Source organism: Photinus pyralis, unplaced genomic scaffold (assembly GCF_008802855.1).
Source record: "Photinus pyralis isolate 1611_PpyrPB1 unplaced genomic scaffold, Ppyr1.3 Ppyr1.4_LG3b, whole genome shotgun sequence".
NCBI lineage: Eukaryota > Metazoa > Arthropoda > Insecta > Coleoptera > Lampyridae > Photinus > Photinus pyralis.
In genome coordinates, this window is record NW_022170510.1 from 18,465,587 (window position 1) to 18,474,474 (window position 8,888).

General features: G+C 35.9%; 1 protein-coding gene across 1 annotated transcript; it reads right to left on the bottom strand.

The window, feature by feature from the left end:
* Positions 1 to 47: 47 nt before the first annotated feature.
* LOC116167508 lies at positions 48 to 1,791 on the bottom strand. Its single transcript, XM_031482908.1, has 3 exons — positions 1,352 to 1,791; positions 807 to 1,292; positions 48 to 753 (listed from the first exon to the last, which is right to left on the bottom strand). Exons 2-3 carry the CDS (start codon positions 1,218 to 1,220, stop codon positions 106 to 108), a joined length of 1,062 nt encoding a protein of 353 aa, XP_031338768.1. The 5' UTR covers positions 1,221 to 1,292; positions 1,352 to 1,791; the 3' UTR covers positions 48 to 105.
* Between the last annotated feature and the right edge of the window lie 7,097 nt (positions 1,792 to 8,888).

Consider the following 8,888-nt stretch of genomic DNA (forward strand, 5'->3'; position numbering starts at 1 on the left):
CGTTTCTATGATCACAAAACAGGGACAGAAATTGCATTTCAGTCCCTTGAGAAATAATGATAATGAAAACTCCCTGATATTTATATAGGTTATATTAACTCAAACTTAAAAAGGTACATTGTTTATATTTAAATTAAACGTTATATTTTCACATTTTGTAAAATTTACCGCTGGAATTTTATTAATCAATAGATTCGAATCAGAACTGGCTCCCGATGTTATATTGACATTTGAGGTAGTGCTACCTTGAATAATCTGATTTGCAATCTTCGTTTTGTTGGCCACAGAGTTCTCAATGTAGCTTTCCGCGACTGTGGTGGACTTCCACCCACCATGCCGTTTTATAGTGGTGATGTCAGCTCCAGCATCCGCCAATAGAGTGGTGGAGGAACGCCTCATGCAGTGCCCCGTATAGAGTTCTGGGTTTGGTAATTTTAAGTAATTGGCGATCATATTTGGCACCTTGCCAAGCGTGTTTTTCCCAACCGGCTGAGTACATTTTCCGTTCTTGTAGAAAACAAAAAATCGTCCATGGTTAGTTCCAGGTCGAAGGGACGTGTATTTGCGAATTATCTGAAGAAAATCCACTTTACCGCCTTCATTACTCGCTATAACGAACGTTCTGGATGTTTTGTTTTTTGTATGTGGCAGGGTAATTATGAAAGAAGACCCCACATCTTCAACGTTATCCAGTGTCATATTGACCAATTCGTCAGTGCGACATGCGCCAGATATTCCAAAAATCAACGCAACCTAAAGAGGAAATGGTTAGCAATGTTTAATACGTTAAGTAAACGCAATTTTACCTTTCGCATAAGATGGGTATCATCGTCAGCTTCAAGCAAGAATTTTTCCACCTCTTCTCTATTAAATATTTTCGATTTTTTCGGAGAATATCCATCAGAATTCCTTTTTAAAAATGATATCAATTTTGGAAATTTGTTGATGTCAACATTGTCGTAAATGAGCATACAAGACCTCACCATGGAATATTGTGCCCATACCGTTGAACATTTGTACTTTTTGGCTTTTTCGCTAAAGTAAACCAACATAACATTGTCGGTGACGGTCGCGACATCTTTTTCTATGCACCAGTCTTTAAAACCTTTATATGCTGCTTCATACAACTTTTTCGACTTATCAGGTAGTAAATTCACAACAGCAGCGTTAGCGGCGTTTGTAATTTCATAAGGTTCTTCAGAACAACCCGCAACTTCCATTTTAATTCACGCACTTTTTCAACAGCAAACATTGTTTGTTTATCTGTTGCCATGGTTTATCTGAATTCTCGACTAACATGATTAAATTTTAATTTATTGGTTGCCACGGTTATACTTAATTCTCCACTAACCTGATTAATATGTGGTTATAATCTTCAAAGAACCATCAATTCATTTAAAGAGTATAGGTAAACGTCGACGCGAATGCAAAAAATAGTATATACACCTCTGGAGCGAAATGCCATTTTCCCTTGGTGCTTTGTAGCCCTCGGGCTCCGCTTCGCTTCGCCCTCTGGCTACAAATCGCACCGCGGGAAAAATAATGCATTTCTCTCCCTTGATGTATAATGTACTATTGTTTTTTCAATCAAGTCGGATATTGCATCCATGACATCAACGGCTTTTGAGGTCGTTTTTATCATTCGAGATCTCTTCTTTTATAGCACATTAGCAACATCATAATTATATCGTACACTGGTAACATTGCGCAACATCAATGCTTTCATCAGCACCGGCTTTGTAGCTCAGTGGTAGAGCATTGGGCTACAAAACCGGAGGTCGGGTGTTGAGTTGAGGTGAATTTTTCATCTGTGGCAGAGATGGGAATATCCATAGATCAGTTTCGAGCATTCTGCCCCGGCTTTTCCGAATTAGGTTTTCCTGCAGTTTTCGTAAGGTAAATACCGGAGTAGTATAGAATAACTTAAGACCTTCTGCAGGTGCACCTCTAAAAAGCAATATGCGGGTCACTCTGTAATTGAGCGTAAGCCTGTTGAGGACCTAGAACAAGAGGGACAATAAATAAATAAATAAATGAGTAAATAAATAAATAAAAAGGCGAATTTGCAATACAATTGTACATAAAAACACCCAATATAAATATTTTAAAGGTAATATTTGCCACAAACACATCAGGGATCTCGCGCCCCCCTTAACAACGCCTTGCGCCCCCCCCCCCAGGGGGGCGCGCCCTCCAGTTTCAGAAACACTGGGTTAGGGACATGTTTAGTTCAAGAAGGCCAACAATTTACATGCGTCCAGAAGTTTAACAGCAATGGAAAAAAGTGTATTCTCAAATTGAGAAAGCGTTGCTAGCGATCTTATTAGCAACACAGAAGTTTCATCATTTTGTATATGGTAGAAACTGATGTAAGGTAATTTCCGATTATAATTTCAGATATTCCCAGTACCCGATTTCAGCGAATGCGCATGAAGTTAATAAAATATAAAATCCAAATCAAATTTACTTCAGGTAAAAATATGCATATCGCTGATTTCTTAAGTAGAGTAGGTATACTAAATAGACCGGGAGGCAGCGTACATAGTAACTAAACCATAAGCGACAAAAAATTCCACAATACAGGCTGAAAGTACGTTGAAAACTAATAATAAAATCACTCGTCTGCCAGTCGTAAGTGGCAGCATTAACTTGGGGCGGCGCTGAATAGGTGACTTCTTTAGGTGATCAACTAAATTACCAAACTATAAGGGTCACGGAAAAGATTTGTATCAAGAAATCCCATTTTTTCCATAGTTTTCAAATATGCTATGGCAGACGATTTCGAGTGCAGCGTTGGTAGCGAAAGACGCCCTCCAATGTAGGGAAAAACACCCCTGAACTAAACCATGAGGACCGTATAAAAATCATACATAAAAAATTCCTCTTTTTACCACTACTTTAAAATATATCCTGGCAGACGATATTAAGTGTAGCTTTAATAGTGGCAGACGTCTTAGAAGTTAAAAAATTTAGGTATAGTAAATCCCAGCGAGTGCGAGCGTGTGAGAGATAAGCGCGCGAGAGCATAACCAACAGAGATAGCGATAGGATACTGACTATTGAGATCTTTCAAACCATTTGATTCTAAACTTCTGATTCACATAGTCCCATCCACTTCAATCAAACGGATTGTAGAAACTCAGACATTTTTCGGTGGCATTCGCCCAAATTGCGATGAACTAAACCATGAGGACCATACACAAGTCATACATCCGGTAAATGCGTGGGAACCCGGTAACGCGTTACCCTGCGCGTTACACACATCAACACCCAAATTCACGAACATCTCTCGAAGATTTATGAATTTCTGCGTGTTATTGGAAAAGAGACCTACTTCCATCTATACCTTGATGGTAGCGTCAATTTTACATTTCCCAAAGCAATAACAGCAATATTCATATCGGAAGCGCTAATAATGACTTCGCTACTTGGTAGTTTACCAAGATGGTAAATTATTCGAGAATCTGCCTTTTAGTGGCTGCAGAACAATTCAGTTTTTACCACATCATCTTCTCTTGTCACAAATTTATAGCACTTATCTTCATATGTGGCAAACACAACTTTCCTTCCAAGTAAAGCACGACAGGTCTTTTTTGCCTATGAACGGTATAAGTAATCTATAAGAGAGGCTTTGAGCTATCATTGCGAAGTGGTTTTATGAAATTTGCAGGCTGCTTCTGAGTGGAATCAGAAATTGAGTAGGATTATAATCTTTCCTTATTTTGATCCCAACGATCATGTTCTGCGTCCTTCATGGAAGGGGTAACTATCTGTCAAAAGTAAGATGTACTTCTCTCGCTGACACAGCACAAATCTTGCCGAGGATGTGTTCAGAAAATCGCTCAAAGCTTTACTGGAGATCTTTTAAAAGATGCAAAAAAAATAATCCATCGATTAAAACAACATCTACAACTGGCGATGGACTAGGAGCACTTGAAGAAATCATACTTCCGAAAAAGTTTCAGCAAATCAAACTTGTCGATTTTAATCATCGATCCATCAATGTTGCATAGAGACAACGAAACTGGGGTCAGAGGATAGTTTAGAACGAGCTGAAGATCTATCTTCTTTTCTCTTTAAGTTTTCTGTTTCTCAGTCTGAGAAGAATTCAAGAAATACCGACAATCTCATCGCGAAATAAACAATTTATTATTTTCCCTAATTTAATTCGTTTGGTAACTCCAAGCGGTGCGTAAATATAGCTATCTCTGTTCGTTGTGCTCTCGCGCGCTTATCTCTCACACGCTCGCACTCGCTGAGATTTACTATACCTAAATTTTTTAACTTCTAAGACGTCTGCCACTATTAAAGCTACACTTAATATCGTCTGCCAGGACATATTTTAAAGTAGTGACAAAAAGAGGAATTTTTTATGTATAATTTTTATACGGTCCTCATAGTTTAGTTCAGGAATCAGGGGTGTTTTTCCCTACATTGGAGGGCGTCTTTCGCTACCAACGCTGCACTTGAAATCGTCTGCCATAGCATATTTGAAAACTATGGAAAAAATGGGATTTCTTGATAGAAATCTTTTCCGTGACCCTTATAGTTTGGTAATTTAGTTGATCACCTAAAGAAGTCACCTATTCAGCGCCGCCCCAAGTTAATGCTGCCATTTACCACTGGCAGACGAGTGATTTTATTATTAGTTTTCAACGTACTTTCAGCCTGTATTGTCGAATTTTTTGTCGCTTATGGTTTAGTTACTATGTACGCTACCTCCCGGTCTAAAAAGAATGAAGTGAGTGACTGATGACTAAATGTAATTTATAGCGTTTAAAAGTATTTAAATATGACAGAAACCAGAAAGCAAGCATACCAATGATTTGTACTTAACTCACTCGTGCCGTGAAATTATTGAGACAAAAATTTGATTTTTACATAAATACTAACTTCTAGTTTATGAATTTTTTCCAGTTTCCCGAATTGAAAAATAATAAATGAGGACATGAGCAGACACAGAATTTTTTAAGTGACACGAAACCTATTTACAACTTTGCTCTAAATTAATAGGGGAGAAAATATTTCGATATTAAGGAATTTAGCATTGAAATCCCTATGGTGCGTAAACAGTTTCTACAGCCTGTATAATTTGCTTCCGAAAGATATCTGTAGATATAAAGTAACAATGGAAATGTTAATAAATACCGTATTCATTACTTATTAGATAAGCAGTGTGTTCATATTATGGTTCTTCCATTCAAAGGAAATGTGATTTTAAATGACGAGGGAGTGTAAATTAGCACTTCATCGATTACTTGTTCGATGAAGTTTTTACCTCAATTTTTTTTCAATTTAGAGTAAAAAGAAAAGGATTCATTGACAATAACTATAATTTTTTGACTTTCGGTTTGGATGGAAGCAACCTGAATAATAGAACATACTGTTTTTTATTGTTGAATACGCAATAAAACAACACAGGTACTATTTAAATTTTATTTTTTTTACTGCGTTTACGTGGGTATTTTTTGTCAGTGTATAACAAAACTGAATCAATAAAATAATAACTTGTCTTGCCAGTTTTTATTTCAAAGAAAAGAAAGGGGAGATTGAATATACCAATGTGAATTAGTTTGCCAGAATATTATGTAATGCATAGAATCCGGTTTTACCAATTTTTGTAATTATACCTACAAGGAAGGCAGTGACGAAGAAACGCCGGAGCAACGACGACAATGCGCGACGCCGTGAGGCCCATGCGGTACGAATCCTCGCCGGAAAAATTACACCTCAACGTTGCCATTTTAGAGAGTATATAGTTGGTTGCCTAAGTGGCAGTAAGCTTCCGATTATATCATTACTTTAGTCAGTGATCGTACCTTCATCTTTTAGTAAGTGATATTTGACAATACAATAGCGAAGCATACTTTGTACGTACCTATTTAGACTGTGACAATACCCACTTTACATGTTACACCTACATGTTTGTTCTTGTTACTGACGTATCCTATACATTTTTATATGTCCACAGGAAAAAAGGATTATTAGTATTATTAAGGGGTCTATGACCTAATTCAAAATTAGATCATTCAAAATAGCCACTAGAAGCAAAGGCACGGTTTCGTTAGTTAGTGCCGTACAATAATCCTTAGTTTTTATTGGCTCTGTCGTAATGATGTAACAATAGTAATGATTATAATACGTAACTAAATATTTTCTCTAAAAACTTAGGTGCGCTCACTTCTTTTCAGATGATTTCCCTTATTGTGAAAAATGCCTTAATATATATTTTTTTTTATAGAGAAATGCCTATCTTTAAAAATATGGTGAAATTATCATGTAGATTTAAGGGTAAGGTTTTGTCTAAAGGTGCGTACTCATTTGCAACAAAATGCCCCGAACGAACCGCGCGCGCTGAATAGATTCCGAACAAACATTTTGCGGGGGAAATTTGTGCTCTTTGTAGAGTTTGCGGTATTTTCTGCGTTCCCATCAAAATTGGAAAATGTTTGGCGCATTCTATTCTGTGCCAACGTACTGACGACAAATTTGTTACAGCGCGCGCGGTACATTTGGTTCGTTGGAAGCATTTTGTTGCAAATGAGTGCGCACTTAAAGAGCGAAGAGCTCGAATTTTCACAGAAAAATGTATGTTGGAATATATTCAGCGCGCGCGGCGCATTTGGTTCGTTCGGGGCATTTTGTTGCAAGTGAATACGCACCTTAATAGCAAAAGACCAATTATCTAATCTAGAGAAAACTAGCTAAAAATGTTTTTCTTTTAGAGAAATTAGACTGCATGATTTTGAACATTGCTAGGATAATTATTTTGAGTGGAATTTAACTAATCAGTGTAAGGAAATATTCGTGATTATCTAGAAAGGATTCATTAATTTATCATAGTACTATCGCAAAATGTGTAGTTACGCAAATGAACGATAGAAAAAATAATTAAGAGATCGCCAAGGTGAAATTCGCAACATACATTTATGTAATTCAAACAATTGTGAAATTGAGATCTTTACTGCTAATAATAACCTTCTTTCTAGCAATATCCTATCGAAGCATACCTTTAAGTGCAATTACAAGGTGATTAATATTAATCAGCGCTAGAAAATAAAAAGTTATAGGTATCATTACTTTCTTTATTTAAATTATGTTAATAATCGGTAATTCGAGTGATAGCTACCTATTTCATGCTAGGCAAAGAAGCTATGGAAAAATTACCAAAGTATCACCATCTCACTGATTCTACTTGAAGCGACAAAAGATAAATAGGTATATCATAATTAAAATTTGCATTAATCTGAATCATAACCTGTTCTAAATCATTGGCAAATAGATTTGTAATTCACTATTGATTAATAACAAATTTGTATTGAAGTGAAGGCGTTGATATTTTACTGATTAATTCTAATAAATTGCAAATTAATGAAGTTGTCTCTTTCTGCTACTTGCGTCTTCTAACTTTCTTACATTTGCATACGTGTATAGAACTGCTACCAATTTTGGCGTTTAATTAAAATGGTGTTATGGGTTTCAATTTAAATCATTTTCAAACTAATACGCTTCCATTTTATGACACTTATAAGTTATACGCGCTTTTCACTTGCGAAAGCTTGTTAGTTTTAGTTCAAGCCAAAAATGTAATGCATTTATAACATAAGCTAATTAAATCAATTTGTCATGGCACGCGAATTGAAACTGCAGTTTCTTCGGAGCCAGTTTACAATTTTGTCAGGTTTTGTATTGCATTACTACCCAACAATCAAGATTACTTTTTATTTCTAAAAACATTCGCAAAGAAATAAACAGGTTACATTTTTAAGGAGAACCCAAAAAGTTTCATCACAGGTCAAGTCTGTAATCAAGCTCTTGCCGTAGTGTCTCGATCGATTGGTTCGGTGACGTTGGTAATCCGTTGCTGGATATCACGTATGCTTCCTGGTAATGGTAATGTATACACTTTATCTTTGGTATATCCCCGCAAGAAAAATATTGTAGAGGGTGATCCGAGAATCTTGGAGGCCAGTGCAAGAGAGCGTCATCATTTGGACCATTACACAACACTGACAATAATTGACTTAACACACAGCTAGTACGTACCCAAATCAACGTAAACAAAACTTTCCAGTGGTACCAACTGGTCTTAAAATATTTTCAATCGGAATTAGGAACACCATTTGTAATCACCCTATACATTTTGGTATTCAAGAGCTGCGACTTACATGCATTTAAAAATATGCTAAAATAACACATTTATTTTCAATTGAAATTGTAATTACGTTGGACCACTGAGCAAGAGTTTTACAATCCCGTTTTTGCAATTATACTCGAAAAGTCTAAAGTATCAATGGATACGTCGTATATTGGTAGGAATTGACTAGAAAGCGAATTCTTGCAATCGAATTGGTACAACGTCTTGGTACCGAAATAAGGTTGAAGAAAGTCGAATTTTGTTGCAATAAATATCCCCAGGTCGCTTAATATCAACATTTGGTGACATAACATAGCCAACTATTCCCCCTGATTTGGCAGCTATGAACTATTTTGCTGGGAATATCTGAAAGAAAAGGTTTACGAAAGGCTTCCTTATATACCATCGAAGAACTTAAAATTCGTATTTTAGAAGAAAGAAATAATATTGGAGCAGAAATTTTGGAACCAATTTTGGAAAATTTGATACAAAGGAAGTCATTTAAAGGATGTTATTTCCAAAACATAAATTACATGTATTAGCTTTGTTATATTTATCACAATTTTTTTCAATAAAATGTTTTTTAATCTCGTAGAAGATTGTTGAAAATAGGTGCCCATAAAAATGTGCAGCACATTCTATTTACGTTTGAGATGTAGTATATAATATAATATGTTACACATATAGAGCATCTAAAAAGTATATTTTTAGAGAATATCTATATGGTATACAAAGATACAGTGTGTCCATA

Bases quoted from the DNA above. Each gene is read 5' to 3' on its own strand.
- LOC116167508 (XM_031482908.1), bottom strand. From the start codon at position 1,220: ATGGAAGTTGCGGGTTGTTCTGAAGAACCTTATGAAATTACAAACGCC. The intron at 754-806 runs GTAAAATTGCGT...TTTCCTCTTTAG, and splicing joins ATACCCATCTTATGCGAAAG to GTTGCGTTGATTTTTGGAAT.